This window comes from Argiope bruennichi, chromosome 1 (genome assembly GCF_947563725.1).
Source record: "Argiope bruennichi chromosome 1, qqArgBrue1.1, whole genome shotgun sequence".
In the NCBI taxonomy this organism is placed as follows: Eukaryota; Metazoa; Arthropoda; class Arachnida; order Araneae; family Araneidae; genus Argiope; species Argiope bruennichi.
Genome location: NC_079151.1, coordinates 124,893,971 through 124,916,150, shown reverse-complemented (window position 1 = coordinate 124,916,150; position 22,180 = coordinate 124,893,971). Strand labels below are relative to the sequence as shown.

At 31.3% G+C, this 22,180-nt stretch overlaps 1 protein-coding gene across 3 annotated transcripts in view; it reads left to right on the top strand.

Moving 5' to 3' along the window:
* Positions 1-22,180, top strand: part of LOC129957479 (dystroglycan 1-like) — a 179,111-nt gene that overhangs the window by 107,940 nt on the left and 48,991 nt on the right. For all 3 annotated transcript variants that reach the window (XM_056069841.1, XM_056069923.1, XM_056070011.1), the window contains one exon: positions 7,334-7,806. In XM_056069841.1, the coding sequence (XP_055925816.1) occupies positions 7,486-7,806 (321 nt within the window). In that variant the 5' untranslated portion in view covers positions 7,334-7,485. The remainder of the gene's footprint in view (positions 1-7,333; positions 7,807-22,180) is intronic.

Below are 22,180 nucleotides of genomic sequence, written 5' to 3'. Positions count from 1 at the left end.
CAATAGCACCTTTCTCAAAAAGTTATTTTTATTCATTATTTAAATATGGATATGTGGATGATAAATGATATGAAGGGTTTTTTTCACCTTATGATCATTAAAGCAATTGTAAACACCTTTAAATGAACAGGTCCCTTATTCTATTGTTCAGAACTGTAGAACGTATAGGTGAATAATTTATATGGAATACTTTGAAAGAATATCATTAGAATGAGGTTTTTCGTTTTAAAATATTTTCCAAAATTTTGAATTTGAGAAATTGACATTAAAGAGTAATTAGTATTAAAACGTAAATTACGCTAATATAAGAAAATTAATATTATACCCCTAAAAATGAGTGCAGAAACAAAATTCAAAAGGTTTTTATAAAGAAACCTGTTCAGAGATTAAGAATATTTAATAATGAAAAATATATATAGTGGGTATTATTGTTAAAAATAAAAATAAAATGCAATAAATGCATTTTATTTTAATATCGTTAAAAATAAAATGTCGTTTCCGCCGACTGCCTTAATATTACTGGTTTTTTTCAGTTTCTAATTGATTTTCCTGAACTCCTTTGCTAGTGCTTTTATTAAAATTTAAAAAAAAATGCACATTGAATGGTATTATTAAATTGAGTGGAGTAGCTTTCAAAATATCTCCCACCTCCACTCCCCGGTTTTGCATGCCCAGTATCCTGCTATTCTATTTGTAAATTCCTAATGATTTTATTTGAGTATCAAAGCGTGCATAAATTTAATAAGATTGTCTGTTTCGAAATAGACACACCAAATTGTATTCTCTCTTTCAAATAATGGTTATCCAATTTATGTCGATGGCCGTCTTACACGCAAAACTGTCATTTATTTTTTAAATTAAAATTTAAACTGCAGATGCCTTGTATTTAGACTTGTTTCGTAAATGAATGACATGTATGTTTATTATCGAGGTAAATATAAGTCTCCATTGCAACGTCATGCTTCTTCAAAAAGTGCGATGTATTGGAAAATTGCTAAAACACTTAAAACAAACAAAGAAAAATCGAAAGATGGGGGAATTCCGAATCAAGCTTCAGAAACGATTTATATGTCATGTTCCTTTTCCGCAACGTTTCGATTATCACATCACAGTCGAGTACACCGACATCCATTTTTCTTTTTATCGTTTTTCCAATTCCGAATAATAAAAAAAAGGGCGGCGAAAATGTCATATTCCCCCGATAAACATTTGTACCGAATCAAAACACTAAAAGAAATGACGCAGAAAAAAAAAAAAGCGATCGATACTATCCCATCCGCCTCGAAGATAATCGCTAGAGTATTAAAAAGAGAGAGAGAGAAAAGACTCGGGGACAAAACCGGACAAAATGAAACGTTCACGAGCTATGCAATTACAACTCAACTCTCGCTGGCGGGTGAAAAAAAGAGCTCTTCTTACATAATGCGGAATAATGGCTATAACTTTTCTTGGGGAACGGATTGGGGCTAAGACCGATTGCCAGGATCAAGGGAAGACGTCCGGAACAGTGCGAGGATTCAAACTTCATCAGGAATGAAATCAGAAACTGGATTAAGGCGGGGAAGGGAGTTTGGGGCATTAGTGGAACGAATGCTCATAAGTTTTCTCTCTCCCATTCCACCAGCCGCTTCTTTTAAAAGCTTCTTCCTTCTCTTTTGATGTCCCCGGGAGGGAAGAGCTGTGGGTGGTTGAGGGAAATAAAGGTGAATGAAAAGACGTCCTGGAATTAATCTTGGAAACTCCATTGGGGATCCGTTGCGTTTAATGGCTGACTAGGAAAATTTACGTGTTCAGTGAGTTCTATTTCTTTTTGAGAAGAGAAGTGCCGTTAGATCTTTCTTTTGTGAAGTAATATAATTAATGCGAGTCAAATGTGAAAGTTTTGGTAAATCTTAATGTTTATCGAAATACTTTTTACTTTCTCGTATACGTAGTATAGAAAAATTATAATAATCGTTCGAAAAATTCGAACTTGAGATTGGGACGAGTCTTCACGTTTTAGACTTCTGTAACTTAGAAAAACACATTTTTGGAAAATGTCCGTCTGTCTATCTCTGACGAAGATAACTCAAAAGCGCTTTGATATAGACAATTAAAATTTTTTATACGTTTTTTACATCAAATTTGCAGATTTCTATCAAATTTTGAGTAAAATCTGCTCAGATGAAGTTACTCTGCTCAAATATTCTCTTCTCTACTACTATAGATAGTTTAAACAAAAATAATTTAGTGATATAAGCAAGATAACATCGGAGATTTATTAATTATTTACACATAATTCCGGTACATTACCCCCTAGGTTTACCATGAGTTGGCTTATACCTGTTTTTACCAAAGGGATCAACATATCCCCTTTCGGTATTTAATTAGAAAAAATATAAATTGACCTATCTATTATGAAGTTAAAGTAGTAAAAACTTTTATATTTTCAATATATATATATATATATATATATATATATATATATATAATATATATTTCTTTTGCAGTGTGGTGTGAGGAAAAGGTAGTTCCTCTGTATTTGTTTACTAAAAAAGGAGTTTATTTTCTAATCTAGATCTTCAAGGCCATCTATTCTTCTACCATCATCTTCTACCAAAACATTGACTTACACGTCTTCTTACTAACAAACTATAATGGCTTCTATCTGATTGACTTTCGGCTTCATCTTTTTGCTTCTTATATATACACATTTTACTAACACATGCTTATTTTTATATTTATACCTATATCTATATGCGTCCCTATCAAGCGGTTACATATTTAAATATAATTGTATGTATTCTCTACAATATTTATTCGAATGGTCAAAATGACTCCTTCTGTAAAAGTAGATATACTATATACATTTCTCCGAAACGAAAAAATCAAAAAGATAATATTTGCGATTATATGCCTTATAAATGTAAGTAAAAATTAGTTAAAATATTATCATAAAATACGGCAATAATTTTCTTGAAGAAAATGAACGAAAAAATTTTTCTGAGGGGTCAAAATGATCCCTTGGTAAAGACAGTGTTACGCTCATTCCGTGGTTAGGAATTTCATATTATGAATTCTTAAAATATTTCAAGTTGCGGTTCGCGAGTTTCGGTTTCCCGAGCTCATTCTTTTCCTCAGCGTGGCAGTGTAGGTTTTCTGTCTAACAAAGAATTGCGTCATTGTGAGAAGAAAAATTCTTTCTCGGAGAATGTTCTTTTGTTGTTGCAGTTTAGTCTTTCCACCCTGTAATTACCACGTTTTCGTTCCCGGTGCTCCCTGGTGGGTCATTTCCACATTTCCTGCACGCTTGCATTCCTTCCTAATTTACCTCACCCCACGAAAAAAAATAAAAGAGGAACCCCTGCAATTTCTCTTTTATTCCAAGAAGAAAGAAAATTTTCATTTTCCTTCAAATTGGAGAATCAGTATATATCTTTTTTTTTCTCCCTCTCTATTTGGCGACCTTGGCTTCTTGTACTTCACTTGGCACGCTGGTGAAAAATAGTCGCTGACATTCATCAAGAAATTGCGGAGGCGTTAAATAAGGGGGAGGCACTGACGGGTTCTTTGGCGTTGAAGGAGTTAAAGTCCTGGAAAATTTATGCTTATTTCTTTTTTATTCGATTATCTTCCTTTTTCTTTCCTCTTCGCCACAGGAGGGATATACTGGTCCATTAAATATTGGACACCTTGGGGGAAGAAAGCGCCAATCTTGGCTTCTTTTTCCCTGTTCCCATTTGGGAATTCAGCGAGTAATGGCATTCTGTTGGCGCCTGAAATCCCATTTCGGGCTCTGACCTAATCAGTGGCGTTTCTGATCGATCAGGATTGATTGGAATTCCTCTTTTCAGAACACTTATTCTTAGCCATAAATTCAATGATTGAAATTAAATTGTTAGTGTTTTGAAATTTTGAATGGGTGATATTTTTTTGCTTTTAAGTAATAAATTTATTTTAGGAATTTTTTGACAAATATTTAGTTTGTGAAATCTCTAGAATGGATATTTGGCGCGAAATAATTTTTCTAAAAATAAGTATCTTTTTATCTAAGCGCGCAATTCGCTGCATGAAGTTGCATAGCTAGAGTGTGTACTTATGGGAAAACTCTATGTAATGATGTACATATATTTAAAATAATAATATCTAAAATATATTCGCATCAAATATAAATGGTACGTTCCTATATAATGAAATTTTATAACAGTAATATTGTCCAAAATTAATATTTTTACTTAACCCGTTTGACTTACAAATTCACTTAACTGTCTAATTAGATAACACTTCCTATTTATTATTTTAATTCTTATAATAATATAAGAGCGTTTGAAATGTTGAAGTGTTTCTAAGTGATTTTAAATTACTTAATATTTTAATTGCTGATTTTAAATTAAAAATTCATTAATTGATACATTAAACTTATAATTGCATATGAAAGAGATCAAGATAAACAGGAAAATTTTCCATTTTATGCAGAAACATGTATATTATTTTATACAATGGAATTTGTCTGGTTCAAATATTTTTAATTCGTATTCCTTGATGATTCATTTATTTTCTTTGGGTTTATGAATTTCATATTAAAATATCTATAATTTGATTAATTCAAAAACAAAATTAAAAAATATAAAATCGTTTTCGGTAATTAAATATTTAAATAATTAATATGTCTTTAGTGGTCGTAAGTAAATAATTTGTTTCTGTAAAATCGATCAATTTTTTGGCCTTTTTTTTATATAAAACTTTTTTTCAAATTATATTTGAAATGTATAGTTTAACAATTGTATTACAAAGCTTCAAAATATATTCTAAATGTTGCCCATTGATTTGTTATTAACGTATTTATTTATTGAAATCATTTTTATAAATTTTAAGCTTTATTGTATTAATTAAAATTAAATAATGTTTAATTAATAATTTTAGTTTAATATTCCATTTCCTCATATTCAATCGAAATTTAGAAACAATTTTCCTTAATTCGTATTTTTATATAACACGATTTGAATTTTTACTATGTTTTATATGTTCGAATTAAATAATCTGCTTTTTAAATTAATGAAAATGTGGAATGCATTTGATGAACAAGGTAATCAAAATTCTTTCAAGATTTTTTTTTTAGAATTTTGTTTATACTTATTTTTGCAATTGTTTTCCTACTATTATTATTATTATAATAATAAAAAAAAAGGTATTATATAATGGCTGTCACCATTTTTAAAATTATGAATAAATCTTGCCTTAACGTAACGTTGAATGGTCTCAATCACTTCAGTTATTTTCTCAAACACAACAATACGAACACTTTTGAATTGAACTGATGAATTATTGAATTACTACCTGTGACCACCAATTGTTTTTGTTTGGAATTGGAGCTTCAAATTAATATATATATAGTTGCCTTTCATAAAAAAACATTTCTATTTATTCTTCGCAGCATCTTAATTGCCATCTCCTTCAAAAATGTTTTGCCATCCCTGTTTAAGAAATGTTTTTTTAAGAAATCATTAAATGATTTAATTAAATAACTCGATTTTTTTTACTTTGTTGATAATATCGTTTATAATTTAATTTGAATGTTTTTATATTCGATTATGTTTTTTACGCTTCATTAGGGGTTGTATATCTGCTATTTTCAAAAATTATCTTAATGGAATTTATGATAAATTATTGCCGGTGAATAACAAAATGCAAACTTAATGAATCCTAATATTTACAATTGATGTAAATGATTATCGTTTTCTTACAACAGTTTTGAATGGCCTTTACATACTTATTATTATGCTTAAAAATAGCTTACGTATTGGATGTCCCCTCTAATCATTGTCGAACTTCGAAATCGTCGGAAAAATGCTTTAAATAATGTAAAGAATTCCATTTTATACTGTTTGAGTCAGTAAAGTTTGTGCTTAAAAAATTACGAAATCTAAACTTGCATACAATCGTCCATCGCTCCTATTACTCATTTTTAATAAGATATTTCAGCCGCACTAACAATTAAAAGGAAGAAAAAAAGATTTTTCATTTGAGACTGGCTGTTATGAATCTTATCTTTAATATAAAAAAAGTGAAATTCAATCAACTTCTTCCTCGAGAAAGCTGTATGCTTTTATTTGCTGATCTTCAAGACGACGAACGAATTATTTTTAAATCATATAAAATAATACTATTTAAAGCTTCAGAGTTTGGTCGGTTATATTCACAGAAGTGTGGAACCTTCTGTTATTGTTGAAGATGTTAATTAGTCAAAATCTACTAAATTTAACTAAGAAAGCTGAATAAAATTTTGATTTCGTTATATTTTCGGCAGTACCTTTCTTAACTTAACGAATATATAACGATTAACGATATCATTTAAATCATTCTTCCAACTTGAAACTATATGCCTATTTCTAATGGTTTAGAAATCCGTTACTGAGCCAGGATTAAGAGTGGGCATTCTCTATAGAGACATTAAATCTATTGTGGCCTAGTAGAACCTCGAAAATTCCAAATTCGAAATCCGATTCCAACTTCGAACCATCTCGACATTAATCCGTCGGGGCCATGTATCTTCTCCCTGAGGTGTTGTGGAAGTTTAGAATGAAGGGTGCCAGATCAAATATCATCTTTGTTCATAATTTTGGGCCATGATTATGCAAGTCCATCCTAGAATACCCTTAAGACTGCTTCAAACCAAGACGTTTATATAGCTTAAATATAAAAACATTGAGTTCTTTGTAGGTGATGTAGATCTTGGATACATCGTTTAAATGAATGATTCGTTTTTCTGAATTAGACTTTATTTGCCTGCAATATTTAGAAAATAAAATTTTGCCTTAGATTGAGTGAAATTAAATTGTTGCTTTCCAGATTTCTATTGTGTTTGGGGAATTCGAAAACTGGTATTTCAAATTTTTCGATATAATGCGAGAACAATTTTTTTATATTGCATTATAAATTTTTATTACTAAGAATTCAACTTCTGAATCATAATTGGCTACATGAAATGCATTAATCAATCGGACCATCCGAAATATTTTGTAAAAAGTAGATTAATCTTCATACCTTAATCTTTCTGCAGAAGCATTTTCAATAATGTAATTAGAGTTAAAAGAAGATGGTTATGATTCAGATTCTAAATTCGAACTTTTTAAATTTGGATTTTTTTTTCTTATATTTAATATGTTCTATGATTCCATTTGTTATGATTATCTCCAATGGCCCTTGACCTTGATGCTTCTGATCTTTTATTTATTTATTTTTTGGCATCACAAAAAAAACCGCATCATGTTCTCATATAAAATAGACTATCTCAAATGTTATTTTTCTTTTTCTATGTGTCATTCCTTCTAATTAGTTTCCTTATTTTTTTCAGATCATAACGGCGACCTGAAACAATGAGCTCCAACTCGCCACATGTGCTGGCGTAAAATGTAACAAGTCATCTTTCTTTTTTTAATATACGAAGCCCATCATTGAGGACTGCTTGAAAGAAAAAAACAAGAATAAAAAGAAAGAACTCCAAAAATGGCACCGCGGCGAAGTTCCTTCCAGAAACGATTGACATCTAGTGTCAGAACTCATCAGTGTTTAGTCCTAGCTTTCGCCCTATTTATGTCTGTGTCTTGCTCGCTGCCGAGTGACGACGACGAAACGAACTACGTGAATCTCTTGTTGAGGGACCTAGACAACAGCGGCCTCCAGGAACAGGCCCCCGAGAAGATCGTCGACGGAAAAGACGCTGTCAAGAGGCACTGGGGCATATCCGATGCAACAGCTGTGGCTGGGAAAGTGTTCAGCTATCCCATTCCGGAGGATGCCTTCACCGGCAAGATCAAAAGATACGAAGTAAGTGTAATCGCCTGCCATTCGACTGTGGCAGAACTATCATTACGTTTGGAGTATAATGGCTTTACACCTTTAATGGGTTATGTCTTCTTGACTCGTTAGAACAACAGTATACCCTTGAAGGAGGTTGTTTGGAGCATTTATTTGTGACTCATGGATTGTAATAAATGGGGATTTATTTTTAGGGATTTTATAACGAGAGTTCAAGGGGTTTTTCCAGCTATAAATATGATCATTTAGTTCCCGCAAAATAAATAGGCCGATAAGAAAAAAAAAATGTACATAAAATCTAAGTTCGGAAGATAAAGGAGAGGAGGTTTTAATGGAATTTTGAAGTGTATGGTGCTTACTTTCTGGCCATTGCGCTTGAAATTTTTTTATCTATTAATAGAAAAGCTATTGGTATTGCTTAATTCATATCACCTCATAGATTTTATATGTTCCATATTGATATTTAACCCACTGACTGCGTATTTATTTTTAAAAAAATCACTATTTAGATGCGATGTTTGCAAATAAGTTCTTTGCGAAAAACGCGGGATGCCGTAGAAAATGATACTGATTGCCAACCCGCGGAAATCCCGAGATACGCAGCTGGAGGGTTAAGATTACATTTATACGAAATATTTATAGGTTAAGATTACATTTATATTTATATTGCTTGGTTAAATTTACTGAAAGTAAACCACCTCTTATTACAGTATATGAGATTGAAATTACTGAAGCTGGTCATTTACAATCATGCAATCTCGCGCATTCCATTTTTCAATCCAAACTTTCAGTAGAGATACTGACGGCTGGCTATTCCATTTCTGCTTCACCGACATCCCGCTGAGAATGTCTCCCTATAAAATGTTGGAAGCCCCAACACCATGCATTCCAAACATCTCCATCCCCATACGCATTCACAGACTATCCATACCAAATTGTGCATATGGTGGAAATAGTGGGAGTATGGATATCCAAACTTCCATTTGACACCACGCCAAAATAGACCGATTTCCATATTGACCCAGAATTTTGGCAGGAAATGTTTGGTGTTGCGTATTGTGAAACGCATGTAATAACAGGTTTAGAATTAAATTAGTACCGGCATCTCACAAAAACAGTGGAAAAACAGAATTTCACATAAATTGGTATAAGGCCATTTGATTGTTTACGATAGGTTTTGTGTTAAGTAATATGAACCAATTTTCATAAGTTTTTTGACAAATTCGTTGAACCTGTGGAGTCAATCCAGTAGAAGAAAGTCAGATGGTTATGGGAAGAATTATTCAATCAACATATATATAGCTTACTCTTATATATATTTTTATAATCTCTAGGTTCAGATAAAAGGCCTTTCAACCCTCTTCTTCATAGCGGTATATTTCTTGGTCGTTATTTGCATTATGTATAATATTATTTAAATCTCTGGATTCATATAGTGGGCTTATCTCTCGGTCATCTTCTTCATATCAGCATAGTGCCTTCTGTTTCTGGTTCTCTAGATTTACATAGTCATATTGCCTTAAATGATCCATGGTTGGTTTTGTAGTGAATAGCTTATAAGCCAGTTAACAACTACGCTACCAGAGCAAATGCTTTTGTATCATGGTCATGTTACTGGACTGCAAACCACAACGTCAGAGGTTCTATCCTCACTCATCTCAATTCGCTACAGTTTCTTCCAATTTCTCGAAGTATAATTTGGATAGTTTTTGACAATTTGTTTTTGTTGTGCGTTGTAAATCTTTCTCAGCGTATAAAATTTCAGTGCGCACTTACATGTTTACATTTGATTCTCAGTCTTTCTTTGACTTTATTTTTCTAAAGCCTCCTTCAGTACCCCCGACTTCTTTTTATACAAATCTAAAATATTTTCTCTTTGAATAAATGTTGTTTCTAAAAAAACCAGCCTGAAAGATACAAATTTCTAGAGAGGAATTGTGTCTATTTTTAAACTTGCTGTAAGATAGAAAAATGGAATAAAATGAGAAAAACGAACAATAAATGCTTCCTGGGGCATCCTGAATTCGGGGGAGTTAGCTTTGAGCTACGATTAATATTGGAAACCTTATTTGAATCGAATCGTTTCATTTTATTTTTTTGATTCATTCAAGCATGAGGTATTTAAAACTCCTTCCTGGGGCGTTCTGAAATCAGAGGAGTTAGGCTTGAGTTCCTCTTATACATATGATATTCCTTTGAAGTACACTTATTCATTGCATCAAATACAAAAAAAGAAAACATTGAAGTTTCATCGAAATAATTATTAGCTTTAAGTTTTGAGTGCGAAGAAATATTTTCTTTTATAAAAGTCAAAATTTGTTTACTGTTAAAATCTTTTAGAAATTTATTCTAACATATATAGTGCGAAATTTGTAAAAAATGAACTTTTTTTATTTATTTCCTAAACGTTGAATTGCTATTGTATAAACAGAAATCAAACATCGTTTATTTTCCTTCCTTTTATGGATATTCGACAGTCGATTATATTCATCTCCGTAAGATGGTTACATTTATAATAAAATGCAAATAAATGCCTTTTTAAGCCTATAATTTTTAGCAATGAAATTTTCCGATTACTGCACTTTTATTTGATGATCAGAAAGTAATTAGAAATTAATATTACGGTAATACAGACAAGCAGAAAAAACCCGTCTTGCAAAGATTTATTTATTTTTGGTTAATAAAAATTTGAAAATAGTCATTTTAAGAATTCTACCTTAGAATTTTTTTAAGGTTGAAATCGGAGCAGTAAAATAATTAAAAAAAAAAAAAAAAAAAAAGGAAAGAAAGAAAGGAAACAAAATGATGCGAATTAAAGCATCGAGTTAACGATGATGAATATGTAAATACTCGTTAATTTAAATCGTGTTATTGGATGCTAAAGTAATTATCCTTCAGATATGTATATATAAACTAAAAGTTTTAATATGTTGATATCTTATTATTGAGCATTAATTTCTTGGTTTTATATTGGATTACTTGATCAAAACCAAATCCCTTTCTGCATATATAAAGACGAAATTACAATTCTGTGATTTGTACCAATTTATACGCAGCAGTTAATGCAGATTCTGCCTACAAAGTTGTACAAAACTTTCTTATATCGCTTAATTGATGTTATGCAAAACGGAGGACAATTCCGAATTCTTAACTTCCCTTCATTTGCTTACGAACTTGAAACTCACTTCGCGAACGACCCCCCCCCCCTCCCTCCCTTTTATGGAGCTGTGGAAGTTGCGTTCACCGAACAACTAACTTAATTTCGCAATGCCTTGTCCTCCGTAACCGCTGACAATACGGCATCGGTGCTTTGGTAATTGCATTCTATCTGCCCGAATCCATTACCCGTAGCAGCCAGCCATTGTTCTAAACCAGTCGAAACTTTCTAAACTATTGAGCCGAGTTGTCCCGCTCCTGCCTCCAGGGCATCGTATTACAAGCGGCTGGAACGCTAAAATGAAAAATTTATTTGCTCTGTATCTGATGGTAACAACTTTGCCTCTTTCCATGACTTTTTTTTTTCCTTCCCTCCTGGCGAATGGCAAACGTGATCGGAATTAATTTCCTTTAAAAGTGGGAAACTTCTGGTTTGATGGCGTCCTTACCTCATCTTCTATATAGTGTTAAACGCTTGTTTATAACATCCGATCCGTGTTTGAAATATTACCAATTTCATGGTTCATAAGTTGTTCCCTAAAAAGTATCCCGTTTTTCCTCATACCGGAGCTACAAATTCCATTATATTATATTCCTTGATAAATATTTCCCATTTTGATAGTGGTTGGTAATAATAGGTTGTATTAAAAAGCCATTAGGAATGTCCATTAAGATCTCCCTGTTTAAAGCACGTTTAGTGGAAGACAGTCCCGCCGTGTGCGTGGAATCGATAAAAGCTTTTAGCGGTGTCTTTTTAATGATATGCGTCTCGTTCATAATATAAACCTCTGTGATGTAAGAAAATGGAGCTTTCAATAAATCCTGAGATTTAAGCATGTTTTGGAAGAAACCTCATCTTTCAAATATTCATTATTTAATTTAAAATTTTTTATGTTGTATGTGTTTTGTATTTCGTATTCTTCTCCATTTTAACGGCTCACTGTTTGGCAACAGATTTTATTTTCAAGATGAAAAATCGTTTGCGAAATGTAAAGTAGTTTTTTTCAGAATGGTTGAATTTGAATAAAAAAGAATTTTATTCCAATCTGTCAGAAATGAAAATGTGAATATATTCTACTGTTTTTAATCATTGTGATTTTGGATAATTTTTTTAAAAAAAATTAATACGACTTCTTTTCTGAAATTTTGTTATGGACACTTTTAAAAAAAGTGAAACGCATTATAATTGGAATCTCAAAAATATTGGACTGAATTAAAAAGACATATATAATAGTATTTTAAAAGCGAAAATGTGACCTTTAAATCATTGGAAATAAACTTTTTATCAAAAACTTCACAAATGAATCATGGTTTTAATGAATTTCAGTAAAAAAATTCTATTATAACAGTAATTATAATTACTACTCATTTAATATGCCCCTTATTATTTAGTAAATGGCTTCGATTTAAATAAACCTTTTTGAGATAAAATTAAAATAGTTAAAATTCAAAAGTAAATATATATTATCTTCTGCACATTACCATAATGATTGTTTTATAACAGCTAAATTCGCGAGAAAAGTTTTGAAAGTGAAAAGCACTGGAAACTATACGATAAACTATAATAAATATTACAAAAAAAAAAACCTCGCACTAAATTAAAAATATGTTATAAAAGAGATTAGAATTTTCTAATATAACTTGAGAGTATTTTTATCAGCGCCTCAAACTTGTGCAATTTTTTTTTAACCTTTATAATTTTTATTAAAAAAATTTCCACTTTTCCATTGTATTAATAGAAGCTTGTTTTTGTAACCTTTTTATTTATTTGTATCTCTCAAGCGTTAAAAATCGAATAAATTTTTGTTTTAATAGTGGGGGGGGGGGAGTACGGCATTAGTTAGCTGTAAGGCGTGCACAGTTGCTCTACTATCTTTTAAAGGCAGCCCTTTTTATAGATAAGAACTCTTGTGTTATAAACCTTCCACTTTTTTTAAGCATAAACCTCTCCCCTCATCCCCCCCCCCTCTCTAGATACAAACAGTCTGCAATGCAGTTCCTATGTGTAGCTTGGAAAATAATCCGTACAAAATAAATCAGGTTGGTTTTTCAAGTCTGCTTTGAGAGATAAAAAGTGAAATTAATTTGATGCGAAAAAAATGTCTTAATTAGTCGCGAGTGAAAACTTCGCTCTTTCTTCATAAATGGGCGACATATTTGCTGCACTCTCTTACTGTTAACTTTCTTTTTCTTTTTTTGCTGCGCTTTCTTTTTTGAAGAAAGCCATCTGGTTTACGAAATTAATTTCGCGTGACTGGGATATTTCCTGGTGCAAGTGAAAGAAAATCGGGGCGATTTCGAAGAATGTTTTCATAGTTTTTGCAAGCTTCAGTTAGAATTTGAGCGAGGAGGGAAAACGGGGAGGAGGGGGACTTTTAAAAATCCTTTTTTATAATGAGTCTAAAGTTTCGAGAAAGCGGAACTTTTATTATTGCCAAAAAAAAAAAAAAAAAAAAAAGGAGGTCTTCCATTTCATTGGTTGATTTTTGGCTGAAGATGACAATATTTTTTAACTATTCTAGAAATAGTTTACATATTTCAGCAGCGATAGAGAAAAAAAAGTTACCTTGTCCTAAATGTTATTAGAAAATAGTTATTGTAGTAATAATAAGGTTTAAACTATTTATATTGGGATGTTTTAAAATGAAGTAAACCTTTTTAATCTTAACTACAATGATTTTTCTGCTATCTAATCTGATGACACTTTCTGATTTTGGAATGAAATTGTTGTATTGATGCATCCAGGAGTGTTTTTAGAATTTAACATATTTATAGATTATCAGTCATTTTTGTATCAGATATTAGCAACTAAGAATAATTTAATTTTTTTAATAAGTTTATAATATTATTCGATGTATGACTGGAGTTCCTGCAATATTTCGTCGCAAAAGGGTTGTTAGATTATAAAACTTCCTAAAAAAATGTATGGGAAAATACCAATTTTAAGTGCTGAATTGCACAATGCCTGTGGAATTTATATGAAAAAAAAAGGAAAAGTATTTGGAACCGTACAGTTATCCTTTATTTCTACACGTTTACAATATTTTTATTGTTTTCAATGCCCAACAGAGTGATAGGCATGAGTGATATTTCTTACTTAGTTATTTCTTATTGGATATTTTCAAAATTTTAATAAAAAAAATGACGAATCAAACTAGGAAAAAAAATAATAGAGCTTACAGACAATAATGAAGTAAAATATAATTGAAAGAAATAAATGGAATTCCTGAAAAAAAATAGAATTAAATTGCAAGTCAGTATACGAAATCTCATCTTGAATTAATACCTTAATTATCAATAATCAAAAGAAACAATATTTCATAAAATATGCCTGGATATTATGGAAAATTGCACCTGATGGATTACACTGAAAAAGCCCAACCATTTCAATATAGAATAGTAATGCTTTATTCTACACTAGCCGCCTTTGGCGACCAGCCGGTTCGCCAATCTTAATGCTCGTTAAAATTTTAATAATTAAATATTTTATGTAATTCCTACTTTAATAGCTTCTTCATCAAATATTTTAAAGCTTCAAATTTTGATAGTCATGTAATTCACTCATAATAATATAAAGTCCTTCAGCCATAACATAATATGTATCTCTCTAATTTTCTGTTAGTTCCGGTAGAATTTATGCTTAAAATTAAAATGGAAATGACTAACCTGCAATTAATATAATATTTTTTACTGAAACAAAGCATTTTTTTTTAATAATATGATTACTGATAATAGTCACTGAGCGTTTAAACTATATGGGCACTAAAGAATATCTTTCTTAAGTTATGTAATATCTCAAGAATTTGTCAACAAAATTTTCTCAGATTCATCATGAGCAGATCGATTCATTAACAATGTTTCATTTTAAATGCATCAAACTTTAAGGAAATAAAATGAATCGTTTAAAATAATCTGTCGAAAACAGGTTTAAAAAACTACTTTAAAAACGATGTACTTAAAACTATAAGCATATACAAAAAAATATATAACTAACATAAATACAATTTACTTACAAAAGCATGCAACTAACCTAAAAAGAATTTAAATCAACCGTTGATACCGGTTGTCATGGCAACAATCAGAATGTGCATGCGTGAATTTTCTTCGCCAGCTCCGGTAACGCAAATGCGTGAATTTTTCTACGCCAGTTGGGATAACGCTATGCAGATTATACATTTTTAATTTCCTTTATTCTGTGTTATTTTAATTCAAAAGTACTTCAGAATGAATCTGAAACATGGATTAATTAACAATGTTTAATTTTAAATGCATAAAACATTAAGAAAATAAACAGAATCGTTTGAAATAATCCGCCGAAAAATGTTAACCCTAGCCTCATTACTGTTGGGAGAAAAAAAAACTGAAGCCTTACTCATTTGGCGGTGGGGAAAATGGAAGATTTTTTTTTGGCGGAAAAGTTGGCGGTGGGGAAAATGGAAGATTTTTTTGGCGGAAAAGATGGCGGTGGGGAAAATGGAAGATTTTTTTGGTGGGAAAGTTAGTTTTTAATTAATAATTAAAATTTCAAAAAAAAGGGACCCCAGGTGCACATTCCCGACCTCTAAGGTATACATGTACCAAATTTGATAGCTGTATGTCAAATGACCTGGCCTGTAGAGCGCCAACACACACACACACACACACACACACATTGAGCTTCATTATAAGTATAGATGATACATTGATAGAAAACACAAACGAAGCGTACACAAGAGCAGGTATTGCAGAAATGCACACAAGCAGCACACTTTTAATAAACAACTGCAACTGCATACAAAGTGCTAAGAGAGAACTCACTTGTGATCAACTCTCCAAAGAGAGAATGCGTTCAATTATTTTCGCCTCTAGTTTGGATTACCTTCTCATTATTGGACTTTTTCTCATTTTATGGTTCCCGTGAAAAGACACCAAATGTTCAAGAACAAACGTAGGAACTCGAGCCTTGATGGAGATATTGCCAAGATTATCGAATATTCGCCAATATTTTTTTGGCAGTTTATTGACCTTGCACCCATTCCGCATCCGATAGTTTTCTATAAAATTCGCTACCTTACTACGAGACTAGCTATGCAGGAAAACAAAATTACAGACTCGTAATAATGTAAGCAATAAACATTTTTTTAAAATATGTAATTTAAATTAAGCAAGGGAAAAATTGTGATTTTTTTTAATCAGAAGATAACAATTAAAGAAAGGAGGTTGTTGAAAAAAATTAGACTCGAACATATATTCCAGAATAATAATGTTTTAGGCTTGATTTGTCAATCTTACTTTTTAATTTTATTATTTTATTATATAGCAACAATAATAACGTGCACATTAAAAAAATATCTATGACCGAAAGGCTCAAATAAATATAGTAACTAAAACAATGAAAAGTATTGTTGTAAAATAAACTTAGAAATATATTTTATTTATTAAGTTTAGTGAAAAAGTTTCGGAATAAAATAGGTATCATTGAAACACTAATTTTTAAATCTTAAAAGGTGTAAAAAACTTTTTGTGTGATTATATGCTCTGTTGTTATTGCGAAAAAACATTAATGTTTGTGTAATTTTTAGTTAAAACTCGTAATTAAAATTTTGAAAAATCCTTTCTTTTTACTCCTATTCTTATGACCCAAGAAATAACTCTAGAATCAATTGTTCGTGTACAGCATTTTGACGGAATTTTTCATCATGCATATCGCATCACACCAATTTACAGATATTATACAACCAACAAACATTACCCAGTTAAAAAAACAACTAAAATAGCTGTTTGTCAGGTACGCATATTTCTCGACTAATATCACTTATTTGTGCAACGTTTAAACTTATGAAACTCGAGCGTAGAACACTGGGCATTAAAAATCCTCTAACTTCCCTTAAATGTTCTTTAAAAGGATATCAAAAGAGACTAATATGTAGCTTAAAGTCTGAAAACACTAGCGCATTGTGTGTTGTAAAGACTACAGCTTACGAGCCGCCATTGAAGACCGAATTACCCCTATAGCCAGCTATTTTAAGATAAATAATTCTCAGTAAAAGGCTGCGAAATCGTATCCTACGCACTTAAAATTTGCATTAATTCGCCCTGTACCATGCATAAATGTCAGTTAATGAAACAATTTTCATTCTTCACCTTTCAGAATGGCTGTTATAATGAGTAGTGCGGTTACCGCTAAATGAACTTTCTCGACATTTTCATCCGGTCCCTGTCTTTGCTTTTATTGTTCTACGGAACGCGCACGTCTCTGGTAATTTTTAAACACTCTCGGATTTATTACGAAGAAGGGTGAGTGCTGACGTCTTGTCTGGGAATTGAATTCATGTCACGAGTTTAGGGAGATATCTTACTGCCTATGTCAGTTTGCTGTTCTTTCAGCATCTGTATTGCTGTTTATTACAGTTTTCTATTCTTCCTACATCTGCATTACTGTTTATTAAAGTTTCCAGTTCATTCAACAGTTTTATTGTTGTTTATTACAGTCTTCTTTTCATTCAACATCTGTATTGCTGTTTATTACAGTTTTCTTTTCATTCAACATCTGTATTGCTGTTTATTACAGTTTTCTTTTCATTCAACATTTGTATTGCTGTTTATTACAGTTTTCTTTTCATTCAACATTTTTATTGCTGTTTATTACAATTTTCTTTGCATTCAATATTTGTATTGCTGTTTATTACAGTTTTCTGTTCTTTCAACATTTGTGTTGCTGTTTATTAGTTTTCTTTTCATTCAACATCTGTATTGCTGCTTATTACAGTTTTCTTTTCATTCAACATCTGTATTGCTGCTTATTACAGTTTTCTGCTCATTCAACATTTGTTTTGTTGTATAATTAACATTTGTAGTGTTATTTATTATCGTCTTCTGTTCTTTCAACATTTATATTGCTATTTATTAATCTTTTTATACAAAATATAGGTAAATATATACAAATAAATAAATATAGTTGTCAAAAAAATTAGAATTCGAGATTTCGACAAGATTTCGAATATTGCATTTTACGTTTCGGACCTTTCAGGGTCTGAAAAATTCATTTTCGGAATTACATCTGTCCGTCCATCTCTATATAAACATTATAACTCAAAAATATTTGGGGTTAGACTCGTATTAAATTTGGTATGTCAATTTTATACCAGATTTATAAATTTCTGCTAAACTTTGAATGCAATCCATTCATAGGAAGTCTGCCTGGCTGGCTATCCTCATACAATTAAATACATTAAGCAGTTAAACGCGGAATTTATTTTTTAAAATCCACCCTTTTTAAAAATCAAGCGATGTTGGATATACATATCGAGCGAAGTACAAATCTTTGTCAGCTCGGGTGTCGTCCTCCAGTTTGATCAAGGTTCAAAATCACGAGGTCCGTCCCAAAATAGCCCTAATTTTGCTTTATAAAAACGGGACATTAATATAACTGCCCTTCTTCTATCAGGAGTATAACTCTCTTATCCATACAATATTTCAAAACCCAACAAGTAAGATAAATTTTAATATATGATTTCCATACCAAAACCATGCCCAAACTTCATACTGGAGCGCTCAGTGGATTTGGGTTGGTGGTGTTTATTGGCGCAAAGGCCATATATGCCCATACTGCACCATAGATATGATTAAAATATAGAACATGGATGAAATTTGAAATCACTAGTGTTTGGGAAAGTAAAAAATAGAATAAACTAGAAAAATGACAGTAATATGGAAAATTAAATGGTGGGGGGGGCGGATTCCAATAGCTTGTAAAAATCTAAAAAGATTTGGATGGGGTTGTTCCCTCACGAGTTCTCTCGTATTTAAAATGGATGAATTAACGAAATATATGCGATGGTAATTTAAAACTGAACATTCATTTAAAACATGCGACATACTTAAATGAACATGGTATGTTGAACAACACTCTCCATATAAAAGGTATCGGTTAGTGAGAAGAGCATTCATTGGCTACTCGTTTTTCTTGCTTGTTTACTACGAAAATGAACACAAAATTGATCATATTGTATAAATATAATTTTGAGAAGAGAATAATAAAAAATCTAATAAAATTTTTAAAGATAGAATTCAAAAAGAAATTTAACTGAATAGAAAGTGGTATTGTTTGCCAACGGATTCTAAAATCCTCCGCGCTTTTGCGCATGTGTTAGGATGAGTTTAATTCGGCAAAATAGGGGTGAGTGGGAAGATGAAAGGAGATGTTTTCATTCAACAATAAAGGAAATTCGGGAAATGCGCACATCTTCCTGCATCTCCCTTCTCAGTGAAATAGAATCTTCGAGAAGTGGTCGTCACGGGATACTGAAATGAATGGCACCAGTATTTATTTCAACAAAAGTGTATGGGAAATTGATATCATAAATTTATATAAACGAAAATTACTAGTGACATGTGGAGAAATTGAATGCTGATATACCGATTTGAACCATTTTCTATTCTGAAAGAAAGGATTTCGAGTTTTAAGTTCTCTCTCGCATACCCTACATATCTTTTAAAAAACGTGGGGTCACCCTACAAATGAAACCATGAAGTCCAGACTGCCCTTTCGAGTAAAAACCGATCTTCCGAACTAATTCAGTTATTCCCTCCTCTCTTCTCTCTTAATGCTGCCCATCTTTCAATTTTATGACACACTTCACGATGACGTCATCCCCACCCCGAACCACGGCCATCAATGCGATTGGCCGAAAATAATTGGACAACGTATCTCTCCCCCTCCCCTTTTAACATTTATACACCACCCTTGATTTCGCTTAGACGGAAGCAGCCGTAAAACGGAGAGTTTATGTCCTCCTGGCGTTAAGTTTATTTTATATGGGTCCTCTTTTATTGCTGCTTTTTCGAATCGAAATAAACAGTTAGAGCTCCCAGCTGCGAGGAGGCTCTTTGTCGGTGGCAACAGACCCCTTTTCTCCCGGACAATATAATTTTTTTTATGAATTATTTGATAATTTATTGAAAGAAAGGAAACATTTAAGACTGCTTAATTGGGTGTCTAAAATATGGTTTCATTGGGATTTGGAAATAGTTTCCACCAATTGAAATTGCAACGTGTTTCTATGGTAACTCTCGTCTGAAGGACTAAAGTTCAATCAACTATAAAAGAAAAAAAAACCTATTATTAACTTTTTTTTTCACGTCCTCGTTTTCGAAATTAAGTGGCGCAGCTTAACCAGTCGTTTTTGAGTTAAACTACAGTGAACCAAACCAACCATGCAAAGGTGGAAAATATTGTTATCGACAAAAAAATTTAAATGATTGGCTTATTTCATTTGGCGAATTTGTTCAAAAACATGAAAATGATTTGCAATTCGTATGCAAGGACCATATATCATTGTTTTTCACTAGATAGTCAGATTTCTGTATTCTTACTTATTAACAAATAGTAATACCATTAATGGATTTAATATAGATATATTCAGTGTAAAAATTTTATATCAAATTTCAGAGTCTTTGTGTATTATACTTTAAGAAATAGTGTTCGAATTATACTGACATACAAATATCATTCTTTGGCAAGAACAAAAAAAAAAAAAAAAAAAAAAAAATTGTTAAATTTTAAAACTTAATGATTTATCAGAATATAAAAATTTTATTATTACTTTTTTATGATTATAGTATTTCTTTCTTTTTATATGCCTTTTACAAGAAAGTATAAGTTAAGTTGTAGTTAATATAGTTAAGTATAAGTTATTTTTATATATAAAGTATTGTTATAAAAGCTAATGTCAAATTGCATTGGCTTACGTTTTTTCACTATTTATCTAATTTTGCAGTCGCATTTATATATTTCTTTTTTGTTATATTTAATAACGCGACGTGTTGATTGTTCCATTTCACATTAAATAAATTTACTTATTAAGTGCTGTTATATACCTGAGAAAATCCAGTGAAGAAGATATTAACATAAACATTATAAATGTATATAGTATAGCTGTAAATCATAACTGACTCTTTTTCAACTACGAAATGCTAAGTCAGTTGCGATTATTTATGCTCAGAAAGTCTGTAAAAGCTCTGAATTACGAGTAAAAAGATAATATCTGTCTAGACACGAAATTTGTAGACTAATTTTTTATTCTATCCATTTCATGTTAATCTGAATAAATAAATCTATTTTCGATATGTGCTCCGTTTCGTAAATAAAATTATGTAACATTCAGTCCCAATTAAATAAAATGGTATACAATAAATGATTTCCAAAAAATATCCTTAGTTAAAAATGTCATAATCCTTAGTTAATAAGTCAATTTTTGTTACGCATTTGATTTTTTTAATTGTTATTTCTCTCTGTTGGCATCAGTATTCTTTTCCTAAAACAAAAGTAGTATTGTTGCGATGTTTGCTCTTGAAAACTGGCTCGAATTCGACTCATTGTTTTGGAAAAGATAACCTTAATGATCCTGTATCCTCTACCTGTTTAGTTTCTGATTTATAAATAGCATAACCCTTTTTTGATTTATAACAAAAAGTAGGTTGGAATTCCGCCCCTCTTCTTTTTTGCTCTGGATAATGTAGGTTGGATGCCGAACAAAAAATAACTATTTCGCCTTAAGCATGTTCATCATTTTTTTTCTATAGTTGCTATTATTTCTGGAAATGAACATTGGTTATCTAACCGAGTTTTCATCAAAAGACATCTATGTGTAGTGGGTATTTTTTCTGTTGTGCAATTTATTGCAATCTAACTACGCAATTGCGAGGTTCAGACTGTTAGTAATATGTGCTCCTGAAATTGTAAATAAACTATTCTGTAATAGGAAATGGTGTTATTTTTGTGAAACGCTGGCTAAGCCTTAAATATATTTCGAAACATAGAACGTTTCTTAGAGCATGAGATAAATTTGATTTGTATATTATGATGCAAAGACGTTTTGAAGAGTCTTCTTGCAAGAGCTTACTCTTTGAAAAACCCACTATCCAATAATCATTGTGGAAATATTGTATTATGTAACACACTTTAACCCTTTCAACACCAGTTTTTTCTTCCCAAAATTAAGATAATTTAGGACTCTAATAGGTCAAATAAAGTAGAAATATTCTGCTAAAATAAAAACAAATTAACTATATGTGCAATTTTTGAGGTGGGTCATATGTGTCCCACTGGTCTTTTTAAATGGGACTCATATGCCCCATTGGGGTTGAGGTGACCATGTAAAATACAGTGAAAAGTTGAGTCACTATTTATAATATTTTAAAATAATTTTATTGCAAGAAAACTCTTACCAATTGCATATCCAACATT